We start from the raw sequence: 27733 nt of genomic DNA, 5'->3' as shown, positions 1-27733 counted from the left end.
AAGCGATGGGAATAAAATGGAAGCAGTTGATGGTCAGTGAGCAGATGAACCTGTTTCCCTGCTGTATGACTCTGTGTGTTTGGAGTAATTCTGCCTTTTGGCTCCTCATTATTGCTGAAGGGAAGGTGGTGTCGGTGTGTGCTGGGGTGTCAGAAAGTTGTTCACCTGCAAATGTTGATCCAGTCGTGGTAAACACACCCTCGTGCCAGAGGGCTTGGTCAGCCCAAAAATCACCATAGCATCCAGAACGCCATCCGTTTTATTCCTGCAAGGAAAGTAAATAAAATAACAGACAGGTGATCAACGGCACACGTCGGCTCCCGGCAGACAACTTGTTACTGAGGGTCAAGACTCATGGCACAAGCTCAGGTCTCGGCTAAGTGCCGCTGCATCTCTCAGAGCGTAAGAGGATGTGAAGACATTACTCACTCTACTTGGATCGAGAATGGGAATGTGTCACTGCTCGTCACGTAGTACCAGTAGTCCGGGATTATCTGCACACCAAACCTGGGCACCTCTAGAAAACAAAAATCAGTAACAGGCTTGTTGGAATTTCCATCAATATCTCATCAACATCGCTTGCAAAGCAAAAGCAGCACTCAATGTCTGTCACATTATTTCTCCAAAACTTGATGTAGATAGAGGCCAGATGATTAGCATGTACTCGGTGTGCCAAAGGGGCTGTTCCTGAGTAGTAAGACTGTGATTCAATCGGTACATTTAACGTCAGAGAAATGTATACAACATACATCCTGAAATTCCTTCTCTTCACAAACATCTACGAAAACAGGAGAGTGCCCCAGAGAATGAATGGCAGTTAAATGTTAGAACCCCAAATGGGAATCCCTCCCATTCCTAATATTAAAGACAAATGCTCAGTTAAGATTGTGGCAACAAACAATCTGCTGAAGGAACTTAACGAATCAAGCAGCATCTGTTTTGAGGGGTGGGGGGTGTGGTGGATGGGGGGGGTTGGTCATGAGACAGTTTGGGTGGAAACACTGTACCAGTGTTCTGAGGCAGGCCTGATACTTTGACAATCCCTCAACCACCCCACGACCCCCAGGGAGGCTTTTCGGATCGCTGAAGTTCTTCCTGCAAATTGTTTGTTGCTCCATATTCAAGCGTCTGCGGCCGTTTGTGTCACATTGGTTAAGATCATGTTAATTCCTTGGACTGTTGAGAAAATGGAGACAGATCCCTTCTCCAGAGCTTTGCTGCTCTGAGGTCTTGGGGGGGTGGGGGGGAAGCAGGTGGAATCAGGTGGAAAACTGGATTTGGATCATGGCCGGTATAACCCTCACCTCTGGACAAGACAAGGGACACATCTTGACTGGAATACAGATTTGCACTTCTTGGAGGCTTGGTATTGTACAGCTAGACCAGAATCATGGAGCCATTGAAAGACACAACAGGGAAACTGGTTCTATTCTAGATTTATTTTATTGACAGGTTGTAAGCTATTGGAAGGCTATCAGCAAGCACTACCTCTCTCTACCAATAATAAAGGTTCGATCCGGACAAGTGTGAGGTGTTGTGCTCGGAGAGGTGAAATGTAAAGGAAAAGTGCACAGTTATGACAGGATATTCAACAACATTGATGTACACAGGAGTCTGAGGGCTCAAGCCCATAACTCCCTGGAAGTGACCGCACATGCTGGTAGGGTAGTAGAGAATGTGTATGGCTTGCTTGCTTTTACTAATCAAGCTACTGAGTTCCAGAGTCAGGAAGTTATATTCAGCTTAATAAAACTCTGGTTAGGCTGCATCTGGAGTATTGCCTTTAATTTTGTTTGTCCTGTTTCAGGAAGGATGTAGAGGTTATGGAAGGAGTGTGGAAGTTCATTCATTCCTTATGTATCCTGCCATATGACGTAGGCAATCACGATCTTTCCATGACCATGATTGCCCTTGGCAATTTTTATCTGCAGAGGTGGTTTGCCATTGCCTTCTTCTGAGCAGTGTCTTTACAAGATGAGTGACATCAGCCATTATCAACACTCTTCAGAGATTGTCTGTCTGGTGTCAGTGGTCAAAAAAGCAGAATTTGTGATATTCTGATGTTGTTGTTGGCATACATCTGTCTCGAAGGATATTGGGTGATGATGATCATCATCACAAGCCTGGGCAGAAGATATGGAGATCCTGAGATGCCCAGTTATCAAGATCCCCCTCTTGGCCTCACCAGTGTAGTCCAGCTCCCTAGTTGTAAGCAAAACGCTTGGCACCAGCTTGGCTGCAGGAGTTGCCAGAAGGATGTTCAATGATGTCCAGCCACCGAAGGGTTTTGGCCCAAAACGTCGACTGTACTTTTTTCTATAGATGCTGCCTGGCCTCCTAAGTTCCTCCAGCATTTTGTGTGTTGTTAAGGACTCCATTCCAGACTTGCTCTCTGGGTTTACGCCCATAGCCTTCATCTCTCCCAAGGCTCCCCACATGGCTCTAGGGCTATTTAACCATAGCTGAGGATCTGGTTCATAAGCCCCAGGGTATGTCCACATACCGGTGGGCCTGCATGCTGCATGTGTAGACCAGACCTTCTCCCCATCCTCTGTAATTCAGCCCGAGTCCAAAAGGAGTTCAGTTTCCCTGTGTCGCCAGCAAGGAGGCACTACATGGGACTATGTATGTGCACCAGCTGTTCATATGACCATCCACCATCTGCTCCCACGGCTTCACGTGACTGTGATCGAGGGGCTAAGCAGCTGCTGCACCTTGCCGAAGGGTGACCTGCAGGCTAACAGGGGGAAGGACAGACTTATACCTCCTCTGGTAGAGACATATACGTACTCCGCCTCCCAAGCGTAGAAGACGTGAACCAAAATAGTGCCTGGATTACAAGGTGTGGGCTGTAAGGAGAGGCTGGAGAAACACAAGTTGTTTTCTTTAGAGCGTTGGTGGTTTTGGGCTCCTGGGAGACATGATGGAAATTTATAATATTAGGAGAGACAGCTGTTTTTTTTTCACTAAGGTTTAAATGTTGCATCTAAGGTGAGAAGGGGAAGGATCCGTCAATTGATGAATCAACTCTTTATTTCCCTCCGTAGATGCTGCCTGACCTGCTGAGTTCTTCGAGCAGTTTGTGTGTGTTGTGTGACAGCTCTGTCGTGTACCGTTCCACCTGACGTAATTTCTCAGTGTTCTCAGAGGCCGAGCATCTGTAGGTTTTCCTTGGGGGTGCTGCTTACAAACTGAGCTCCATCAATCACAGCGGGCTTCTGGTCGATGCACCAGGCAAACAGCTGGGCAACGGAGACACCAGGGACTGCAGACGCTGAAATCCAGAGCAACACAGCACACAGGGAGGGAGTCAGCATCTACAGAGGGAAATGCACAGTCACTGTATCAGGTCGAGAATCCTTCACCCTTAATTGGGATTCTGCGAAAACCTCTCTCACTGCTCCCCACCCCACCCTGCTGTGATCTCTGCTTCTCTCTAGTCCAGAGGAAGGGGCTTGATCTGGAACGTTGACTGTCTGCTTCTCTCTGAAGAACTGGCTAGTGATGGTCAGGAGACAAAGCCCAGTCTCAATCAGGTTTCATTGGACTGGTGCTGTATGAATCTATGTCATTAAGAGAAAGGGAAACAAAGATATAGGAGGCACTTGTCATTACCACCAAATGTTCAACTTTAGCAACATCTGTCCCTTCTCACTGTTGGACTTGTGGTTCCTGTCAGGTCTAGTCTGACAACACAGCATTGGCCCAAACAGACACTGAACCACCAGACTCCTGAGGTGAGATGAGAATCACCATCACTGGAGTTGACGCAACTCTTTGACCAAGTTTGGCCTCAATGAGACCTGATGGACAAAACTCTAAGAGGAACACAAAACTTGGAAGGAAAACACACAGAATGCTGAAGGAACTCATCAGATCAGCCACCATCAGCAGCTCAGGCCAAGCCTCTTCATCAGGATAAAGCATCCTGATGAAGTCCTGGTGAATGGCCTCAGCCTGAAACGTCAACTATTTATTCTTTTCCATAGATGCTGCCTGTCTTCCTGAGTTCTTGCAGCATTTTGTGGCTTTCACTCAACATTTCCAGCATCTGTAAAATCCCTTGTGACTAAACTCTTGAGGAACTCAGCAGGTCAGGCAGTGTCTGAGGAGGGAGATGTGTCTCCATTAAACCCCCAGAGGAGCTGAAGGAAAGCATTTATTATTGAAGTCCTACCTTGCTCAAAGGAAGACTGGATATCAATCATCCTGGCCCCAGGACAACACAGGGAAAAGCAGTGCCACTGCCACAAAGCCCCAGAGACCTGGGTTCAATCCCAAACTCTGGCATTGTCTGTATGCTTACTTTGCACATGCTGTCTGTGAGTGCAAGTGTTTCCCCTTGGGTATCTGGTTTCCTCCCACCAAAGACATGCAGGCCAGTGGTAAATTCTTCATGGTATATTGGTCCTAGTGTGTGGGTGGGGCAGTTGTTGGGAACATGGGGAGAATGGAATTCAGGGGGAAAAGCTAGGGAATGGGATTCGTGGGTTGGGCTGAAAGCTATCACAGATTGGAAAGGTCAGATGGACAGTACTGAATGAAAATCTGAGGTTGCGATTCAGGCAATCCGAGCACGGTCTGTTTTTCGGTGAGTGGCAGTCATCACTAAAAGACATTTATTGGTGAGGCAGCGCGAGGTTTAAAAAGAGCTCAGGAACTTTTGGAACTTATCACTGGGATACAATCATAATAATCTCTTAGGGACTTGGCAGGAACTGATAAAAAAGAAGTGAGGTGTAAGTGGAGTGGCCTTTGTAGAGTGGTCAGTGTTGGAGTGGCCAGGCCTTAGCTCAACAGGCTTAGGTGAGAACAGACGCAGGCTGGGTACCTAACAGTCTCCCTGATAACTACATCGGCAGGAAGCACACCCAACTTCAGCTCCAGACTGACAAGGTCAAGGTACGGGATGTTCTCAGGGTCATTCGGGAGGCTGAAAACCTTAAAGATGAGACTTTTACTGAGGTGGTCACACCCAGAGTGCAGGCTTCAGATTGTAGATGGAGAAGTAAGGTACTTAAGCAGACAGTGCAGAGTTACCCTCTGGCTATTCAGCTCAGCAACCAGTAAAACACTTTGGGTGCTGCTGTGGGAGTAGATGCCCTGTCAAGGTACAGCAGCAGCAGCAGGCCAGTGGTACTGAGGCCCGTTCTGAGGCTCAGCAGGGAAGGGTGAAGTCAGGCAGAGCAGTAATGATTGGAGACTCTATAGCTAGGGAGAAGGACAGGAGATTCTGTACCTGTGAAAGAGAAGGCAGGATGATGTGTCTCCTCCCAAAGGCTAGGGTCCACAATGTCTCAGAACGGCTGCAGAAGATTCTCAAGATGGAGAGTGAGCAGCTAGAGGTTGTGGTGTAGAAGGGGGAAGAAGTCCTTCGCAGTGAGTATAGGAAGTAAGCTGCAGAGGAGCACACCCAGGGCAATAATCTCTCTATTACACCCAGTCCCACATGTTAGTCAGGACAGGAATAGGATGATCATACAGATGAGTGAGTAGCTGGGGGAGTGGTGTAGTGGGCAGGTTTTCAGATTTCTGGATCTCTTCTGGGAAAGCTATGACATATACAAAAGGACGGCTTACACCCGAACCCGACAGGGACGAGTATCATTGTGGGCAGGTTTGCCACAGCTGTCAGGGAGGGTTTAAACTAATTCAGCAGGGGATGGGAACTGGAGTTATCAAGCTGAAGATGGAGCAGTTGGTATACAAGAAGATGCATGTTTAGTGGACTGTAAGGATAGACAGGCAGATGATAGGGCAAAGTTGCAGTCAGTGGGATGAGATGAAGTGTAACATGGGGGCAAAATCGAAAAGGGTGATGAATACAGGACTGAAGGTTTTATATTTGAATGCACACAGTATACAAAATAATCTTGTACCGCAGTTAGAGATTGACAGGTATGGCATTCTGGGCATCACTGAGATGGCTAAGAGAAGATCATAGTTGGGAGCTTAACACCCAAGTATGTACATTTTATTAAAAGGACGGGTAGTTAGGCAGAGGAGGTGTGGTGTTAAAAGTACAATTAAATCCTGAATAAAGAGGTGACATAGGATAGGTAAATATAGAATCTGTGTAGGTAGAGTTAACATAGCAACATAGAAAACCTGCAGCACAGTACAGGCCTTTCAGCCCACAAAGCTGTGCCAAACATGTCCTTACCTTAGAAGTTACCTAGGGTTACCCATAGCCCTCTATTTTTCTAAGCTCCATATACCTATTCAGGAGTCTCTTAAAAGACGCTATCGTATCCACCTTCACCACCGTCGCCGGCAGCCCATTCCATGCACTCACCACTCTCTGCGTAAAAAATCTACCCTGACATCTTCTCTGTACCTATTTCCAAGCACCTTAAAACTGTGCCCTCTCGTGTTAGCCATTTCAACTCTGGGAGAAAGCCTCTGACTATCTACACAATCAATGCCTCTCATCATCTTATACAACTCAATCAGGTCACCTCTCATCCTCTGTCTCTCCAAGGAGAAAAGGCCGAGTTCACTCAACCTATTCTCATAAGGCATGCTCCCCAATCCAAGCAACATCCTTGTAAATCTCCCCTGCACCCTTTCTATGGTTTCCACATCCTTCCTGGAGTGAGGTGACCAGAAATGAGCACAGTACTCCAAGTGGGGTCTGATCAGGGTCCTATATAGCTGTAACATTACCTCTCTGCTCCTAAACTCAATCCCACAATTGATGAATGCCAATGCACCGTATGCTTTCTTAACCACAGAGTCAACCTGCGCAGCAGCTTTGAGTGTCCTATGGACTCGGACCCCAAAATCCCTCTGATCCTCCACACTGCCAAGAGTCTTACCATTAATGCTATATTCTGCTATCATATTTGACCTACAAAAATGAACCACTTCACACTTATCTGGGTTGAACTCCATCTGTCGCTTCTTAGCCCAATGTCCCACTGTAACTTCTGACAGCCCTCCACACTATTCACAACACCCCCAATCTTTGTGTCATCAGCAAATTTACTAACCCATCCCTCCACTTCCTCATCCAGGTCATTTATAAAAATCTCCAAGAGTAGGGGTCCCAGAACAGATCCCTGAGGCACATCACTGGTCACCGACCTCCATGCAGAACATGACCCCTCTACAACCACACTTTGCCTTCTGTGGGCAAGCCAGTTCTGGATTCACAAAGCAATGTTCCTTTGGATTCCATGCCTCCTCGGTTTCTCAATAAGCCTTGCATGGTTACCTTATCAAATGCATTGATGAAATCCATATACACTACATCTACTGCTCTATCTTCATCAATGTGCTTAGTCACATCCTCAAAAAAATTCAATCAGGCTCATAAGGCATGACCTACCTTTGACAAAGCCCTGCTGACTATTCCTAATCATATTATGCCTCTCCAAATGTTCATAAGTCCTGCCTCTCAAGATCTTCTCCATCAACTTACCAACCACTGAAGTAAGACTCACCAGTCTATAATTTCCTGGGCTATCTCTGCTCACTTTCTTGAATAAAGGATCAACATCCGCAACCCTCCAATCCTCCGGAAACTCTCACATCCCCATTGATGATGCAAAGATTGCCGGATGGTCAGCATCCTCTTCACTCACCTCCCACAGTAGCCTGGGGTACATCTCGTCCAGTCCTGGTGACTTAGCCAACTTGATGCTTTCCAAAAGCTCCAGCACATCTTCTTTCTTAATATCGACATGCTCAAGCTTGTCAGTCCGCTGCAAGTTTGCAGTTAAGAGACAGGAAGGGTAGAAAGACTCTGGTGGAAGTTGCAGTATATGCAGGCCTCCGAACAGTTGCCAGGATGTTTAAAGTACAATGGTGTAAAAAGGGCAATGTTACGATAGTCATGGGGCATTTCCATTGGTGGGTGAATTGGGAAAAATATGTTGGTGCTGGATCCCAAAAGGTGGAATTTATAGAATGCATATGAGATAGCTTCTTAGAGCAGCTTGTGGATGTTGTGAAATGGTCAAGATTTGATTGAGGACCTTTATGTAAATGACCCCTTGGGTGGCAGAGATCATAGTAAGATAGAATTCACCCTGCCACTTGAGAGGGAGAAGATAAAGTCAGATGTATCAGTATTACAGTGGAGTAAATGTAATTACAGGGGCATGAGAGAGGAGCTGGCCAACGTTGATTGGAGGGGAACACTATCAGGGATGACGTCAGAACAGACATGGGTGGAGTTTCTTGGGCCAGTTAAGAAGGTGCAGGGAGAGATACATCCCAAAAATGAAGAAGTATTCTAAAGGGAGGATGAGGCAACTGTGGCTGACAAGGGAAGTCAAATTCAACTTAAAGGGAAAAGCAAGGGCATATAATATAGCAAAAATTAGTGGGAAGTTAGAGAATTGGGAAGCTTTTAAAAAGAAACAAAAGGAAACCAAAAAAGCCATGAGGAGAGAAAAGATGAAACATAAAGATGAAATAAAGCCAATAATATAAAAGAGGATACCAAAAGTTTTTCTCAGTTATATAAAGAGTAAAAGAGAGGCAGATATCAATCCACTAGAAAATGGTCCTGGAGAGGTAGTAATGGGGAACAAAGAAGTGGCAGATGAACGAAATATTTTGTGTTAGTCTTCACTGGAGAAGACACTGGCATTGTGCCAGAGATTCAATAGTGTCAGAGAACAGAACTGAGTGCAGTTGCTATTACTAAGGAGAAGGTGCTTGGGAAACTGAAAGATCTGAAGGTAGATAAGTCACCTGGACCAAATGGACTCCACCCTACAATTCTGAAAGAGGTCACTGAAGAGATTGTGGATTCATTAGTGACGATCTTTGAAGAATCTCTAGAATCTGGAACGGTTCTAGAAGCTGGAACAATGCAAATGTCACTCCACTCTTTAAGAAGGGAGGGAGGCAGAAGAAAGGAAATTATAGGCTGATTAGCTTGACCTCAGCGGTTGGAACGATGTTGGAGTCTATTATTAAAGGATGAGGTTTTGAGGTACTTGGAGGCACAATAAAATAGACCAAAGTCAGCGAAGTTTTCTGAAGGGAAAATCTTGCTTAATAAATCTGTTGGAATTTTTTGAGGAAATAACAGGCAGGATAGACAAAGGAGAGTCAGTGGATGTTACTTTGACAAGGTGTTACACATAAGGCTGCTTAACAAGATGAAAGCCCATGGTATTACAGGAAATATACTAGCATGGATAGAAGATTGACTGGCAGAAAGCAAAGAGTGGGAATAAAGGGGGCCTATTCTATTTGGCTGCCATTGACTAGTGGTGTCGGTATTGGGACCACTTCTTTTCAATTATATGTCAACTATTTGGATGACAAAATTGATGGCTTTGTGGCCAAGTTTGTAGCCATTCAAAGATAGGTAGTGTTGATAAAGTCTGTGGAAAGACTTAGATAGATTGGTAGAGTGGACAAAGAAATGGCAGATGGAATATAGTGTAAGGAAGTGTTTGGAGAAGGAATAAAGGTGTGGACTATTTTCTAAATGGGCAGAAAATTCATAAATTAGAGGTGCACAGGTGCAGAATTCCCTAAAGTGTGACTTAAAGGTTGAGCCATTGGTAAGGGAGACAAATGCAAAGTTAGCATTTGTTTTGGGAGGACTAGAATATAAGAGTAAAGATGTAACGCTGAAGCTTTATAAAGCACTGGTCAGACCGTACTTGCAATTTTGTGAACAGTTTTGGACCATTTATCCAAGAAAGGATTTGCTGGCATTGGAGAGGGTCCAGAGGAGTTTCACAAGAATGATTTTGTGAATGGAAGGGTTAATGTATGAGGAGCGTTTGATGCCTCTGTGTCTGCACTCACTAGAGTTCAGAAAAATGCAGGGGATTTCACTGAAATCTATAAAATATTGAAAGGCCTAGATAGAGTGGATGTGGAGAGGATGTTTTCTACCATGGCACTCTGCCAACAGGACCAGAGGGCACAGACTTAAAATAGAGGGACGTCCATTTGGAACAGTGATGAGAATGAATTCTTTTAGCCAGAGGACGGTGAGTCTGTGGACTGCGTTGCCACGGATGGTTGTGGAGGCCAAGTCACTGAATATATTTAAAGTGGAGGTCGATAGGTTCTCGATTAGTAAGGGCATCCAAGGTTACAGAGAGAAGGCAGGAGAATGGGGTTGCGAGGGTCAATAAATCAGCCATGATGGAATGGCGGAGCATACTCAATGGGCCGAATGGCCTAATTCTACTCCTATGTCTTATGGTCTTAGCGCCATGCACTGTAAGGGGATGAACTCACCATGCTTCTGAACTAGGAACTTCTTCAAGCCATAATATTCAGAGTTTTTGCTGACTTTTGCCCGTATTTGATACATGCCATTCCTGTAAATTAAGAAAATCAAACATGGCATATGACTGCTTCATTAACAACTCCAGTTTCCTAGTTATAATGAAGGGTATTGAAAGTGAAATGTTGAGCTATAGTAAGATATAATGTGTAAAGTTCTCCATAACCGACAACTGACTGACAAAGAAACCCCAGTGTGAGAGCTGTTGGGAGTGCTGGACTCAGCTAGGCCCATCCTGGGCACAGCTATCCCCACAGTCTACACGTACAAGAGGCGATGTCTCATTCAACATCAGGACTCCCACCTTCTGGGCCGTGCTCTCTCCTCAGTGCTGTCATCAGGCAGGAGGTACAGGAGCCTGTAGACCCACACCTCAATGTTCAACCACTCCCCACATCATGAACCAACCCGAAGAATCCTAGTTCTAAGTTTCCTTCAAATTGCATCAATGTTGCCGACTATTTTTTAAATTTTGTCACGTAGATTTTGCATTTCGTGACTGTCATGTTTATAATGTACAGTGATGGTGCTGCAAAAGGGTAATTTTCCTTTATTCTCCAGGGAAGTGTGGCCATGACAATAAACTAGAACTTGAACTGGTCCCACACACAGAAAATGCTGGTGGAATGCAGCAGGCCAGGCAGCATCTATAGGAAGAGGTACAGTCAACGTTTGGGGCCGAGACCCTTCGTCAGGACTAACTGAAAGAAGAGATCGTAAGAGATTTGAAAGTAGGAGGGGGAGGGAGAGATCAGAAATGATAGCAGAAGACAGGAGGGGAGGGGTGGATCTAAGAGCTGGAAAGATCATGGGACAGGAAGCCTGAGGAGGGAGAGAACTGGGGAGGGGAGCCCGGAGGGTGGAAAGCAGGCAAGGAGTTATAGTGAGAGGGGCAGAGGGAGAAAAAAGAGAGAGAGAAAAAGAAGGGGGAAAAAATAAAAAAACATATTAAATAAATAAATAATGGATGGGGTGTGAAGGGGAGGAGGGGCATTAGCAGAAGCTAGAGAAGTCAATATTCTCATTTTATTCTCCCCACATTGGCACAAACTGACCCTGGATTCTACTCCTCAGCCACACACTGGGGGCAAATTGCCAATCATCCCATCAACCTGTACATCTTCTCGCTACAGCTTGAGATGTGGGAGAAATCCGGAGCATCCTGGAGTCACAGGGAGAATGTTCAAACCCTGCAAGTAGGCAATAGAATTGAACCTGGGTCTCTGGAGAAGAGGCAGAGTTTCGATCCACTGTTGCTCCATGTCACGTTAACACTATTTTTCTCGTCACAGATGCCACTTCATTGCTGGATTTTATTGCAGGTTCCTGCTCTGCAGTTTACTTTTAGACCTGAAATGATTTACAGCTCTCTGATACCACGTCAGTCGCTGGAACAGCCTCGTTGAACACAGGGTTGTTTTGGTCAAGAGCTTTGCTTCAAAGGGCATTGATCATGACCACACATCTCTTAAGTGTCACCTAAAAACAGATTTCCTGACCATTATCACTGGTCAGCACAATGGTGCAGCAGGTAGAGCCATTTCCTCACAGCTCTGGAGGCGAGGGTTCGATTCCGACCTCCGGCGCTGCGTGTGTGGAGTTTGCACGTTCTCCATCTGACCACGTGGGTTTCCCGTGGATCCCACATCCCGAGGACATGCAGTGTGTGGATGAGGGGTAGGATCTAGGGGGAGTTGAAGGGAATGCGGGGAGAATAAGATGATCGATGTAGGCGAGGGGTAGATAGCTGAAGGGCTTACAGGAAGGTGGCGGCGTCCATCATCAGAGACCCCCCCCCCCCCCAACGCCCCATCATCCGGCCAGGTCCTCTTCATGATGCTGTCATCAGTTCGGTGGCACAGGAGCCTGAAGACCCACACCCCAATGTTCGACAACAGTTGCATCAGGGTCCAGTACTGACCGGAAAAAACTTAACACTACCTCAGACTAGATTTCTTTTTCTCTGGTGTCATTAAGCTTATTTTTGTTTTGTAAACTGTGCACCATTTATGTTAAATTAAGCTTAGGTCAATTTATGTTCCATAACATTTGGTTCTGCCAAAAACTAACTTCCATGGCATTTATGTATGCCTGCCTGTGACAATAAACTCAAATGGTGTTACTCTCTTTCACTGGGGGAAAAAAAAACTATGTATTCACCCTATCTGCACCCCTCATGATTTCATACACACCTTGATCTTCAACATCCATTGCTTCCCAAACAAATAATGCTGAGTGGATGGAAGAGTTTGGATATTGGGCCTCTGTCCTGGTCTTCTACAATTTCAGAGTCAAGTTCGAGTCTATAGTCTTACTCACAAGTACATATGCGCGCAGGTGCAATGAAAAACTTACTTACAGCATCGTCACAGACACAAGGTATCATAGAGCAGCATTCACAAGAAAAACACAAATTGAACGTGAATCATACACATTTTTACAAGAAAGGAGAAAATTAGAATAAACCAGTCCATTTTAATGCAAAGTGGTCATAGTGTTGCTAGAACAGGGTTTTCCATCACTGCCTGGTACGGGAACTGCCATCCACAGGAACACAAGAGGCTGCTGGGAGTGGTGGACTCAGTGCCAGCCATCACGGGTACCGCTCGCCCTTCGAGTTACTGAAGGGAAGAAGCTGCTCTTGAACCTGGCGGTGTGGGAATTCAGGCTGCCCGGTGGTTGCTGCGAGAAGATAATGTGGGAATCGTTGACGACCGCTGTTGCCTTCTTGAGGCAGCAGCTCCTGTTGATACCACCGATGGTGGAAGGGATGTGCTTCTAATGTATTGGGCTGATTCCAGGGCTCTCTGCAACTTCTTACGTTCCTGCACATTCAAATCACTGTACCGTACCAGACCATGATACAGCCGGTCAGGACACCTTGTACAGTACATCTGTAGAAGTTAGTGTTCAGTGACATGGCAAACATCATAATCTTAGAAAAGTACAGCACAGTATAGGCCCTTCGGCCCACAATGCTGTTCTGACCCATATAAACCTACTCCCTTCCTCCTACACAGTCCATGACCTTGCATTTTTCTTTCATCCATGTGCCCATGTAAAAGTTCCTGAAATATCCCTGATGTATCAGCCTCTACCACCATTCCCGACAGCACGCTCCAGGAGCTTCAAATTCGGTGTAAAAATCCTACCCCTGATATATCCCTATACTTTCCTCCACTCACCTTAGAAGGATTTCCTCTGGTATTGGCCATTGTCACCCTGGGAAAACAGTGCTGTCTATTAACTCTGTCTTTGCCTCTTACCATCTTAGACATCACTATAAAGTTGCTCCTCGTCTACTTTTGCTCCAAAGTCCTAGCATGCTCCACCTTTTCCTCATAAGACATGTAACTATCTGTGAATGCAAAGACACTGCTGTGCCTTCCCTTATGATGACAGGAGGTGCAGATTAGAGAATATATTCAGTGAAGCCAGCAGGTGGAACCTTACATTTCAGATTCAGAGCTGATCTCCCCAGAGTGAACTGAGCTGGATTCACTTTGTCCTTCCAGAGTTGACAAGACACTGCCCATTGAATCCTGGAAACACAGGAGGACACCTACAGTTCATTGATAACGGAGATCGATAAAGATCAACACTACAGAGGGTCAACATAAAACAAGGTTAATCATTACAGTCGAGACGTTGCCATTAACCAGCTCTTTCAAATGATTCCAAACCAGCAGTCTCCTGGGTGGCTGTGAGCTCTGCTTCGGCAGACTAGCACACCGGGTAGTGCCTCTGCCCACAGCCCCAGAAACCTGGGTTCGATCCCAACCTGTGACGCTGTTCCTCTGGAGGGGGGGGGGCCACACGCTCTCCTTGTGACCTGAGTGGAATTCCCCTGGGGCAGTACAACCGCCGGACTTTTGCAGACCAATACCGTAAATGATGACAAGCGTGAAGGGCTGCACTCTGAAAGGTCAAAATAGGGTAGGACATGTACGGGAAATGGCAGGGAGTGTTGACAGAGGGCCCTTGGGGTCCAAGTTCATAGATCCATGACTATGGCTGTACAGACAGATATGTGATGAAGAGGCAAGTGGGAGATTTGCCTTCATCACCTGTGGAACAGAATAAAAGAGCTGGAACTTCATGCTACAGCTTTTAAGAAGCATTAGTTCAAAGTTCAAAGTAAAACATTATCAGAGTACATACGTGCCACCACGTACAACCCTGACGTTCTTTTTCCTGAGGGCATACTTAGCAAATCTATAGAACAGTAACTGTAAACAGGATCAATGGACAACAGACTGTGCAAATGCAAACATAAATAAACAGTAATAAACACAACTGCATTATTGCATACAGTTCCATTTGCAATGTGGAGTGGGTGCAGAGGAGATTCACCAGGATGTTGCCTGCGTGGGAACATTTTAGTTGTAGGGAGAGATGGGAAAAACTTGGTTTGTTTTCCCCAGAGCGGAGGAAGTTGACCTGATAGAGAGATATAACTTTGTGAGGGGGATAAATATAGGGTACAGAATCTTTTTTCCCATTGTAGAGTTGTCCAACTAAGAGGACATAAATATAAGGTGAGAGTTAAAGAGTTTACAGAGAATCTGAGAGGGTGTATTTTTCACCCCAGTGAATAGCTGGAATCTGAAATGCACTGTCTGAGGGAGTGGTGGAGGTCGAGATTCTCACAACATTGGAGAAGTATCTAGACAAGCAATCACCAAGGCCAAGGAAGCTACCAACCAAATGCAAGGAAATGGGATTGGGGTGGGTAGGTGCGATGGTCAGCAGGGACACATTGGGCTGAATGGCCTGTTTCTGAAGTGTGTAACTCTATGACTGTACAACTGTGTCCTCTTGGTTCAAGATACAGTCAGCCTGTGATGATTGGCTCAATTCTGTTGATTATAACTAAATACAGTAGACAAGAATGTAGACCAAGAGGTTTCAGAAGATATAAAATATAGAATACCTCTTCAGCCCACAATGTTGTGCAAACTCTTAATTTGCTCAAAGATCATTCTAACCGTTCCCTCCAATATAGGATCATAGACCTCCATTTTCCTTTCATCCATGTATCTATTTGGAGTCTGTTAAACATCCCTATTGTATCAGCCAGCTGAAATATTCCTGTAAAATATTGGTTATTCCACAATAGTTTTAAGACGAGATCAAGGAAAAACAATTGGACCACCACTTACCAATACTTCAATGTCAACCGTGCAGTTTATGGGTTTCATTTCTTGATCGAATGTAAAGGTTTGATAATGTACTGCAAAAAAGTATAATTGGAAATAATGTCAATAAACAAGAATTTGTCAATGCAGTGGGGAAATTTGAAGACGTTTCTTTATTCAGCAGCGTTCTCTCTAATTTTTTTTATAGCTACACAGACCAACCATTGCTCTGAGTAGGAAATTTTTACATGGCCTGAAAACTGCACGCCACTTGGTAATAACACTATATTGTTTAAATTCCGGCTGTGTGGCAATAAAGGCTATGTGTGAGGGAGCATTTCAGTCACTGCGTGGCCCTGCAGCTTAGAGGAACTGTGCTGTTCGGTGAACAGACCTCAGGTTTGCTCATTAATTCATCTGATATCTGCACCTGAGTCACAGTTGTGGGCCCAGAAAGGCACCAAATGCCTTCCCACTGTATTAGAGTCAAAGAGTTATACAACATGGAAAAAACAGGCCCTTCTTCCCAACTGTCCACATCGACCAAGAATCCCTGTCCAAACGAGTACCATTTGCCAGTGTTTGGCTCATAACTTCCTAAACCTTTTCAATCCATGTGCCTGTCCAACTCTCTTTTAAAAGTTATTACTGTACCTGTCCCAGCCATCTTCCCTGACAGCTCATTCCATATAAATACCACTCTCTGAATGGAAAAAGTTGTCTCCCAAGCTCCTCCTAGATCTTTTCCCTCTCAGCTTAAACCTGTGCCCTCAAGTTCTTGATACCCCAAGCCTGGGGGAAAAAAGAGAACAAGAGAAACAAGACCACTATCTCTTATGAGGATGAAGAAGAGTGTATAAATGCAATACAAAGCTGCGGGTGAGGGAGAGAAATAAGGTAGCTTGATTTCCTGGGGAAAATGTGAGTGGAATCACTCTGGTATACAAAATAGGAAGGCTGAGGATGGGCTTGTCACAGAGTGGCTACCACAAGTGGGCCATACCAGGTATTCTCTCATGAGGAGAAATTAAGTAGAATAGGGTCATATACCAAAGCATATCTCTTTAAGGTGAGTGGAGGAAAATTTAGGGGAGATACTAGCAGTAGCTTTTTTTACATGGAGAACACTAAGTGCATCAAATGCACTGCCTGAGTTGGTGGTAGAGGCTGATGTAATAAGAACCGTTAAAAAAATTCTTGGATAGGCATACGGATGTAAGGAAAATGGAGGTTTATGGGCTGTGTAGGTAGGAAGGGTTGTACTGAAAATGGAGTAGGGTTGTATTGGTTGGCATAACGTTATGGGTCAAGCTACTCTAATTTATTAACTATTTATGGTTCTATTACTATTTATTATTTATGGTGCAACTGTAACGAAAACCAGTTTCCCCCGGGATCAATAAAGTATGACTATGACTAATGATTCTGGAAACGAAAGGTTTAATGTATGAGAAGTGTCTGATGTATCTGGACCTGTACTTGAAGGACGTCAGAAGAGTGAGGGAGAAGTCTCATTGAAACCTATTGGATACTGAAAGGCCTGTATAGGTTGGATATGGAGAGATTGTTTCCATTTGTGGAAGAGTCTAGGACCAGAGATCACAGCCTCAGAATAAAAGGACGTCTCTTTAGAACTGAGATGAGGAGGGACTTCCTTAGCCTGAGGTAATGAATCTGTGGAATTTGTTGTCACAGTGAGCTGTGGAGGTCAAGTCATTCGTGTATTTAAAGCCGAGATGGATAGGTTCTGATTGGCAAGGAGAGAAGGTGGAAGAATGGAGTTGAGAAAAGAAAATTGGCCATGATTCAAAGGCAGAGTAGATTCTTTAGGCTGAATGGCCTAAATATGCTCCTATATCATCTGGCTTTACGGACTTCTAACTGTATACGTCCCTCAATCGCTACACTTCCATGTTGGAAACATCTCAAAATTTACCCTGTCAAGCCCTCTTAAGATATGTTGGTTCGATAACACCACATTCTTGTAATCGAAGTGCCTGTCCAACTCTCTTTTAAAAGTTATTATTGTACCTGTCCGAGCCATTTCCTCTGGCAGCTCATTCCATACACACATCACCCTCTGTATGGAAAAAGTTGCCTCCCAAACTCCTCTGTGTTTTTCCCTGTTTCCCTACACCCTAAACCTGTGTCACTCTCCTGAGCTGCAAAGAATCCAACGGGTCTAATGTCATTACTCATTGGGGTAGAGCTGCGATTGCCCACCCTCTGAAACCAGCGCTCAGTACCATTACGATAAGAATAATCCACAGGTTTACACCTGAAGTTGCCGTGTTACTTACCAGTTTCATTAGGAGCATAAATGGGTTTATCAGTCACTATGTAAATAAAGTAGGGTCGTGATCTCAACCGGATGGGAGCCTTTCTGGTCTCACTGAATGGTGGGGAGAGTTCAGCGACGAGAGTTGTATACTGTGCTCCATGGTTGAAGTTCAGGTGAGCTGTCTCCCCTGGAAGAATCTGGGGAAATAAAGTTGCGTGGAATTGTATTAGTGGTACAACGTATGCCCGTGGAGGCAGATCAACAGCGTAAGGGTCCAGGGTCTAATCAGAGATGTGATGTTTAATAGTGCAGCTGCCTCACAACCTCCCAGAGAACCAGGTTCAATCCTGACTTCGGACACAGAGTGTAGTTTGCACATTGTCTCTGTGTGTCATAGAAATGTCGTATCATACAGAGTGGAAACAGGCCTTTTGGCCCTTTGGTCCTTGCTGTCCCTGTGTGTCATAGAAATGTCGTATCATACAGAGTGCAAACAGGCCCTTTGGCCCTCTGGTTCTTGCTGTCCCTGTGTGTCATAGAAATGTCGTATCATACAGAGTGCAAACAGGCCCTTCGGCCCTCTGGTCCTTGCTGTCCCTGTGTGTCATAGAAATGTCGTATCATACAGAGTGCAAACAGGCCCTTCGGCCCTCTGGTCCCTGCCAAGGTTCCCATCTGAGCTGGTCCCATTTTTCTGCATTTAGCCCACAGCCATCTAAAACTTTCCTATCCACACAGTGTCCAAGTATCTCTTAAATATTGTTAATGTACCTACCTCAACAACTTCCTCTGGCAGCTCATTCATTACACTGACCACCCTCTGTGTGAAAACGTTGCTCCTCAGGTTCCTATTAAATCTCCCCTCCCACCTTACACCGATGCCCCCTGGTTCTAGGTTCCCTAGCCCAGGAAAGTGATTGTGCATTGCCGGTGTATATGCCCCTCATTATTTTGACTGTCTCTCATTCTCCCACACTCCGAGGGTTAAAGTCCCGACCTGCTAAACCTCTCTCTCTAACTCAGAGTGGCTTCCTGCCCCATTCCAATGACTGCAGCTAACCAGCCGCTGTAAATCGCCCCTGAAGGAGGTGGGAGAATTGGTGGGGGTTGTGATGGAGAATATTAGAGGGATGCAACTTGAGCAACGGGACTGATAGATCTGGACGGGTTGAATTGCCTCCTTGGCGTCCGAAAGAAATATGAGGTGATGAGGCAGGGCTGATTCCAAAGAAGAAAGCCTTTATGAAAGAGGGTGAGCTTCGAGGAGTGGTTTGGAGCTGAGGTTTCTGGAGGGTGCTGTCACCCGTATCAAGGAGGCAGATAAAAACCCCAACAAGGCATGTAGACCCTGCTGAGGGTCTGAGGCTCAAAGAAGAAATTCCTATTTTCAAACAAATATAGTCTTTCAGATCATCTGTGCCTACACTACCTCCTATAATCCAGAAAAAAAAATCTATTTTCTATTTATTGAGAGACACAGTACAGTAACAAGCCCTTTCATTCCAATGAGACCCTGCTGCCCGATTACATCCCTGCGACCAGTTTACTCACTAACCTGCACGTCTTTGGAACGTGAACGGAAAGGGGAGCACCCGGAGGAAACCCATGTGGACACAGGGAGAACGTACAATCGCCTTACTGACAGCGGCAGTAAGGGTCGCTGGCACTGTGATAGCATTACGCAAACTGCTTCACTACCATGTCACCCAAGTTGCTCCAGATAACTCGATGCCTCAATGGATCAATCTTGGACAATGAGGGATGAATGGGAGAGGGAAAGAAGGTTGCATTCAAGCACAGGATCGACCGTGCCGAATGGTACAGCAGACACAGAGGGGCCAAATGGACTATTCCTCTTCCTATCTCACCGGCTTGTTTCCATCGTCCAAGATCCCCATCTTCTCAGCTCCCAATGGGCAGGAGATACAGAATCGCGAGGTCCCACACCACCAGATACAAGAACAGCTACTTCCCCTCCAACACACAGTTCCCGAACTGAACTGTGCAGCCCTGACCATTACAACGCGACAGGTAGTGCCATTACCTCCCAGCTCCAGAGAATCAGGATCAAATTCAACCTCTGGGGCCGCCCATGCGTGAAGCTTGCCTGTTCTCTTTGTGACGGTGTGGGTTTCACCTACAGAATGTGCTGCAGTTTCCCCCCCACGTCCCTACAACATGCGTGTTGGTTGATTGCCCCAAGTGTAGGCGAGTGGTAGAATCTAGAGGGGAGAGGTAATCAGTGGGCCGGGTGAATGAGAATGCAGGCTGACAGGGCATCAAGGAGAGGTGAGATGGCACAGGTGAGGGTTAGCATGAAGCCAGCGGACTAAAAGATGTCCTTTTGGGTTGTGGTAAGGAAGGATTGATGGGGCATGGTATAGAGCAGACCTGATGAAGGGTTTTGTCCCAAAGTGCCAACTGTTTACCCTTTTCCATAGATGCTGCCTGGCCTGCTGAGCTCCTCCTGCATTTTGTGTGTATCGCTCTGATTTCCAGCATCTGTAGATTTTCTCTTGTTTGTCGCAGTACAGAGAATCTTTTGCACTGGAGAGTCCAGAACAGGGAGGAATGCCGAGCAGTACTGGCTAGACCGTACATGGGAGTACTGTGTACAGTTCTGGTCTCTACACTAAAGGAAGGGTGAGATTGTACAGGAGAGGATGTAGTCTGAGAGCAAGGAACAACCTGAAGTTTGGACGTTTTCAACGCTGGGTCAGATTGGAAAGTCAGGATTTGAGTCCAGAGGCAAGGGACGGGCTGGTTCAGCTCACTGCTCTGCTAGTTTTACTCAACTCTGCACTGAACTGAGGTTGTGGTCTGCAACTAGTGGGCTCTTGGACTGGCTGCAGTGATGACCGGCTTCGTGACTGTGAACTAACTTTTGTGAACTTCAGTTCTGAATGTTAGTTGCTTACTTTTATTGTTAGCATGATTTGCTTTCTTCCTACACACTGGGTTTTTTTTAAATGGGTTCTATGATGTTTCTTCGTTTTGGTGGTTGCCTGTAAAATGATGAATCTCAAGGATGAGTACAGTATACGTACTTTGTTAATAAATGTACTTCGTGTTGCTTGGATTACAGGACTGGCTACACTGGTTTCTTATGCCTGAAGCAATGGTAATTTACTTTGTGTTACTCGGATTACAGGACTGGCCACACTGGGTTCCTTCTCCCTGAAGCGATGGAGGCTGAGGGCTTGACCTGATAAATGTAAGATCATGAGAAGCAAGGATAGGATAGGTAGTCAGAATCTTTCTGCCATTGTAAGAGTATCATAAACAAGAGGGTGTGGGTTTAAGTGACAGGATAGAGTTTTAAGGTGGATCTGAAGAGTACGTTTTTCCCACAGAGAGTTGACATAACTCCTTGAATAGTGAAGCACCATGTAATCTTATTTTTCTTACGTTACATGGTATAACCACACAGAGGGCGGTTGATATATGGAAAGTGCTGCCGGAAGGGGTGGTGTTCATTAAAAACAGGATAAGAATATATAGCTTAATTGTGCATGGCATTAAGGGTGAAGAGTCAATGAAATGGAAGAATTATGGCAAGTGTTTACAGAGTGATACAATAGGGGTTACTATAAAAAAATGGATGTTTCTGACTGAAGAAGAAACCAGCTTTTGGGCAACTCTCTGGATCAGAACCCTTACCTGGGCTGGACAGACTTGGACTGTCTCCTCTGAAGTGGCAGAGGCTTAGGGGATGGCCTGACAGAGCTCTTGTAAGACTATGAAAAGCGAAGACAGGGTAGATAGTCAGCATCTCTTTCCAAGGGTCCAAGTATCTAATTTCTCTACGTCTCTATCGTTGTCAGAATCAGAATCGAATCACTGACATATGTTGCGAAATTTTATTGTTTTGTGGCAGCAGTACAGTGCAAGATGTCAAAAGCTATTATGTTACAATAAGAAACTTAAAAATTGTGCAAAAGAGGAATAGTGAGATTTCTCCTCTCCTGTCTTTTTGCATTCCCCGTTCTCACCCCTTCTCTTCTCCACGCCTGCCTATCACCTCCCTCTGGTGCCCCTCCTCCTTCCCTTTCTCCCATTGCCCACTCTCCTCTCCTAACAGATTCATTCTTCTTGAGCTCTTTATCTCTTCCATCTATCACCTCCAGCTGCTTCCCCCACCAGTCCCCTCACCAGGTTTGACCTATCACCCGCCAGCCTGCACTCCTTCCCCTCCCCCACCCACCTTCTTATTCCGATTTCTTCCCGTTTCCTTTCCAGTCCTGAGGACGGGGCACAACCCAAAACTGTTTACTTCCCTCCGTTCATGCTGCCTGACATGCTGGGTTCCTCCAGCATCTTGTGTGCACTGCTACTGAGATAGTGTGCATCGGTCCATGGAATGATCAGGGATCTGAGGGTGGAGGGAGAGAAGCTGTTCCAGTATTGTTGAGTGTGTGTTTCCAGGTTCCTGTACTCCTCCCTGATGGTTTTTCACGGGAAGAGGGCATGTCCCAGGTGGTGAGGGTCCGTTGCTGGCCAAAGGAAATGTGAGTGTGAATTCCAGCCCATACCCAGAGTAGGATTGATTACCTGTGCGTGGATCATTTCAGTGAAGTTGTTCCTCCTGCTCAGTTCCACGCTGTGCTTCCCCGAGAAGGTCCGAGGAACCACCGCCTCCCCCAGTGGCTGCTCAAAGTAGATGGTGACTGTCACGTCGGTGGAGGACTCAAAGACTTGCAGGGTGATGGTGGTGTCCAGGCCAACATGAACAACACTGGGGGTGGTGATGAGGTACCTGCAGCAGACAGGGTGCCACCACAATGAAGAGATAGGCAGCCGCCCCGGAGCATCAGCAACACCGTACATCACCTCAAACTCTGCCACGCACAAAATGCTGGAGGAACACGGCAGGTCAGACAGCATCTACAGTATGGGAAGTTGATGTTTCGGACCAAAACCCTACATCAGGATTGGAAAGGAAAGGGAGCAGAGGCAGAATAAGGTGTGGGGAGGGGAAGGAGTACATCTGGCAGGTGCTAGGTGAGACCAGGTGAAGGGGAAGGTGGGTGCGTAGGGAGGGGGACGAAGTAAGAAGCTGGGCAGAAGAGGAAAAAGGCTAAGAAGAAGAAATCTAACAGGAGAGAGAGTGGACCCTGGGAGAAAGGGAAGTAGGACAGCAGGTGAGGAGAAGGGAAGGGGTGAGAGGGTGACCAGGATGGAGAATGGACAAGGAGAGAAGGATGGAAGGAGGAGGGAGAAATTACCATACATCAGAGAAACCAATGATAATGCCATCAGGTTGGCTACTGAGAAGGAATATGAGGTGTTGTTCCTCCAATCTGAGTTTGGCCTTAGGGTGACAGCAGAGGAGGCGTGATGGGAATGGTAAGTTGAATTGCAATAGCTGGCCTGGTGATACTGCCTTTTGCAGCAGAATTAGCGAAGGTGCTCGACCAAGTGGTCCCCCAATCTACATCAGGTCTCGCTGATCTCGAGGCAGCCACACCAGGATCCGCTGATCCGTGTCGGGTCTCATCATTTGCATCCATATCCATCTGGGTCTTCTCCAACCTGATGGCATCGATTATCTAACTTCTGGTAGTTACTCCCAAAACACTGACTGTTTATACCCCCACATAGATGCTGTCTAATCACCTGATTTCCTCCAGCATTGTGTGTGTCTTGCTCAAGATTTCCAGAATACGCTGAATCTCCTGGGTTTACCAAATACCACAACACCGTGGGTGAGCTGACTGTGATAACCCTCCCCAAAACCATGTGGAGGTAGCTGAGGCAGAAGCTTCCCGTAAGCACCGCGTGCCCAGTTCCATGAAGACTTTGGATAAGGGGAGAGGCAGGACAGGATGGGCTTGTATTCCCTAGAAACTGAAGAGTGGCCTGATGACAGCTGAGACCTATCCGGTGGTTTATAACCCAGGGATCTCCTGCTATAGCATCTGACTCCACACCTCTTCCGTCAGCACTTTCCAGATATCAACCACCTTCTGTGCAGTTATACAGTGTAGCATGTAAGAAAAGTAAGCTTACATGGTGATTCAATATTGATTGGAGTTACATGAACTCTCTGTGGGAAAAGAACCCTACCCCTTTAAAACTCCATCCTCTTGCCTCTGACACAGGTAGGGGAGATTGTCAGAATCATGTCCCTGTGGTAGGACCACCAAGATTTCCATCGTCTGCAGAAGCTCTTCCTTGTGTTAATGGGACACTGCCACTCTGCAGCTGAGTAACTCCACTAATTCTCCCTGCCGCACCCCCTGCATTTAAACGCAACCTCGCCGTTTAAGTGGCATTTAGATAGGCGTGGCTGCAATGGATATGGTCCTAATGTGGGCAAATGGGATTTGTGTAGATGGGCAAAAATGTTGTCATTGGGATGGAAGCAGAGGTTCACCAGGATGTTTGCTGGATTACAAAGCATGTGGTGTAAGGATATTGCACACACTGGAGTGGCAGAGGCTGAGACGAGACCTGTTAGAGGCATAGATAGGATAGACAGACAGTGTCTTTTTCCCAGGGTGGAAGTATCTAATAATAGGGGGCAGGCATTTAAGGGGAAAGGGGTAAAGTTCAAAAGAGATGTGCGGGGCAGGTCTTTTACACAGAGTAGTGAGTGACTAGAGATGGTGGATGCAGATATGATAGAGGCTTTTAGATAGGCAGGGGAAATGGACCATATGTAAACAGAATGGATTAATTTAGTTAGGTGTTTAATTGCTAGATTAATTAATTTGACGCAATATTGAGGGCTGAAGGTTCTGCTCCAGTACAGTTCAATGTCTTTTGCAGACTGCATTAGTACATGTCATAGAATTAGCACACAGACTGGCCCTTCAGCCCAACTGGTCCATGCTGGCCCATCTAAGCTAGTCCCATTTGCTTATGTTTGACCCTTAGCCCTCTAAACCTTTCCTTTTCGTGAATCTATCCACATGTATCAGAAACATCGGCAGTTCCCTTTCAGAAAGGTTAAATGACTCTGAATGGGGCCTTTCTGAGAGCTGAAATTATATTCAGACTCCTCAGCCACTTTTCCAGCTCCAAAGCAACCGTACGACAGCAGGGCTCAGGGGGGATACTTACGAAGGTTTCTGCTCGGTAACAGCCGGGAGCCAACAGGCAAGGAGAATCATCAGTGGTCTCATATCTGAAGGGTTTCCTCCAGCAGTGATCGGCTCTCTGTGAACAGTTCAGGTGGAAGGCGGGGAGCTTGGTGAGTGAGAGCTGGTGGTGAGTTACTCATTAATACTGTCCTCGCCTGATGTTCCATTGCTTCCAATCTGTTTAACCCCTCTGCACTCACAGAGCTGTGCGAGTGCGGGACGAGCTGCCTGCAGGAGTGACAGATGCGGGCTCAGCGGAAACAATTCAGAGAAGTTAGGATAGGTACAAGGATGGGAGGGGTTTGCAGGGTTATGGTCCAGGTGTCAGTAGACAGGACTAGCCAGAAGATTAGGTTGGCATGGACTAGATGGGCTGAAGGACTCCTTCTGTGCTCCAGTACACTTGGGAAGAGGGATCAGTAGGTCCATCACTTGACCTCATCTATTCATGTTCCACGTTAAGATCTTGGCAGTCAAATGACATGTTCCTAACTCTGTAGATAATGTGAGACCAAGTGGGATTGTCAGTAGATATGAAGGTATAAAGTTGCTTCTGGAGGATCGATACCCCATGGAAACAGCCCCCTAGACCCAACTTGAGCATGCTCTACACATTTAGAAGTCACAGAGTGTAAGAAAATAATTGCCCTTCAGGTCCACTTTAAACCTTTCCCCTCGCACCTTAAACCTATTCCTTCTGGTCCTAGAGTAGAGTCACAGCACAGAGTCATAGAGCACTAGAGAACAGAAACAGGCCCTTCGGCCCATCTGGCCCCTGCCGAACAATTAATTGCCTGCCCCTTTGACCTGAACCCGTAACATAGCCCTCCATACCCTTCCCACCCATGTACTTATCCAAATTTCTCTTAAATGCTGAAATCAACCCTCACCCTACGTCTACCTCTTGGGCCGGCAGCTCATTCCACACTCTCACACCTCTTCTGAATGAAGAAGTTCCTTTTCATGTTCCCTTAAACATGTCACCTTTCACCCTTAATCCATGACCTCTAGTTCTATCTCATCCAACTTCAGTAGAAAACACTTCTTTGCATTTGCTCTATCTATACTCCTCATTATTTTGTATACTTGCATCAAATCATTCTCCAGTGCTCCAGGAAATAAGGTCCTAACCTGTTCAACTTTTTCCTATAACTCATGTCTTCAAGTCCTGGTAACATCTCATTAAAAGGAGCCCCAGTGAGATAAAAGGGAGTGCAGGAATCTGCACTGGGTGACCTTCTGATCTCAGGTAGCAGATTATCAGAGTTTTACTGTAGGTCATTTACAGTGAGACAAAGTAGTACAGAATATGAGTCTGCAGTTCGATCTTCAGCCACCAGATGGTGCTGATGTGCTTTGTTGGCCTTTACCTTGGCTCTGTGGCAGCAACACCTACTTGCATTTACATAGTGCCTCTCACTTGGAGAGCCGTCACAAAGCACTTTGCTAAGGAATGATGGTATGGCGGAAGAGGGAGAGGGGATAATTCAAGATATTGGATTAGATGAGTGTATGACAGGGAAGGGCAAATATCCAGAGGATTACAAATACCTGGGGATACGAATTGACAATAAACTGGACTGGTCAAAGAACACTGAGGCTGTCTACAAGAAGGGTCAGAGCCGTCTCTATTTCCTGAGGAGACTGAGGTCCTTTAACATCTGCCGGACGATGCTGAGGATGTTCTACGAGTCTGTGGTGGCCAGTGCTATCATGTTTGCTGTTGTGTGCTGGGGCAGCAGGCTGAGGGGAGCAGACACCAACAGAATCAACAAACTCATTCGTAAGGCCAGTGATGCTGTGGGGATGGAACTGGACTCTCTGACGGTGGTGTCTGAAAAGCAGATGCTGTCTAAGTTGCATACCATCTTGGTCAATGTCTCCCATCCACTACATAATGTACTGGGTGGGCACAGGAGTACATTCAGCCAGAGACTCATTCCACCGAGATGCAGCACAGAGCGTCATAGGAAGTCATTCCTGCCTGCGGCCATCAAACTTTACAACTCCTCCCTTGGAGGGTCAGACACCCTGAGCCAATAGGCTGGTCCTGGATTTATTTCATAATTTACTGGCATAATTTACATATTACTATTTAACTATTTATGGTTCTATTACTATTTATTATTTATGGTGCAACTGTAATGAAAACAAGTTTCTCCCGGGACCAATAAAGTATGACTATGACTATGACTATGACTATAAAAGAGCAGACGGTGGAGAAGAGAGTTGCTCAGATTGAGAAACTGCCATTGGCACTATTGGCTGAAATGCTTCCTTCTGTGCTCGAATCAATCGCTGAGCTGAGCATTGGTGAGAGACAGTCAGTGAGGGACGGCAGAGGAGGTACGTCCCACCAAGGTGAAACTCGAGATCTAGAGACCCCGGTACATAAAGGAAGAGGCAAGGTAGGGAACACAAGGGAAAGGGAGAGCTCCACACTGAACAGAAGGTGCATAAAAAGCAAAGTAGGAAAAATACTGGCTAATCTTAACGAAAATGTTTGCTGAATTATAATAGGTCAAGAGGACAACAAATTCAAATGGCAGAAGACCCATTTCTGAGCTTGTGCCGTGCAAAGAGGGAGGTTTAAGGTAGAAATGTATTATCAAATGGGTTTTAGGGAACAGTGATCATAATATCGGAGATTTTACATGGGGATGAAGGTGATACGTGGGGGAAGACTAGTAATTAGTTCTGAGTCAGAACAACACAGAGGAAGGGAAGGAGAGGATTATAGAGGGAGAAGCATAGGAAGGGGAGGTTCTAGAGGGTGGGACATAGGGGGAGGAGGGGCTTAAACAAGGTGGGATGTAGGGGAAGGGGTTACCAAGGAAGGGGTGTATGGGGATGAGGGGTTTACAGAGGGTGGGGTGTTGAGGAGGAGGGGTGAATCAAGGGAGGGTTGTAGGGGAAGGAAGGGTTGCAGAGTGGGTTGTAGGGGAGGAGAGGGGATTACAGA

General features: G+C 46.0%; 1 protein-coding gene across 2 annotated transcripts in view; it reads right to left on the bottom strand.

The window, feature by feature from the left end:
- The window catches only part of LOC140197384 (complement C3-like), a 72324-nt gene extending 47474 nt beyond the window's left edge, over positions 1-24850 (bottom strand). The window contains exons 1-8 of one of the 2 annotated variants that reach the window (XM_072257342.1): positions 24752-24850; positions 22238-22442; positions 17706-17883; positions 15430-15500; positions 13721-13809; positions 10219-10301; positions 430-517; positions 166-265 (exon numbers count right to left, since the gene is read on the bottom strand). In XM_072257342.1, coding sequence (XP_072113443.1) covers positions 166-265; positions 430-517; positions 10219-10301; positions 13721-13809; positions 15430-15500; positions 17706-17883; positions 22238-22442; positions 24752-24813 — 876 coding nt within the window. In that variant the 5' untranslated portion in view covers positions 24814-24850. The remainder of the gene's footprint in view (positions 1-165; positions 266-429; positions 518-10218; positions 10302-13720; positions 13810-15429; positions 15501-17705; positions 17884-22237; positions 22443-24751) is intronic. The other variant, XM_072257341.1, reaches the window with a different exon arrangement.
- Between the last annotated feature and the right edge of the window lie 2883 nt (positions 24851-27733).

This window comes from Mobula birostris, chromosome 5 (assembly GCF_030028105.1).
Source record: "Mobula birostris isolate sMobBir1 chromosome 5, sMobBir1.hap1, whole genome shotgun sequence".
Lineage (NCBI taxonomy): Eukaryota > Metazoa > Chordata > Chondrichthyes > Myliobatiformes > Myliobatidae > Mobula > Mobula birostris.
The sequence above is the reverse complement of the archived record's forward strand: the minus strand, read 5'-3'. Positions and strand labels throughout refer to the sequence as shown.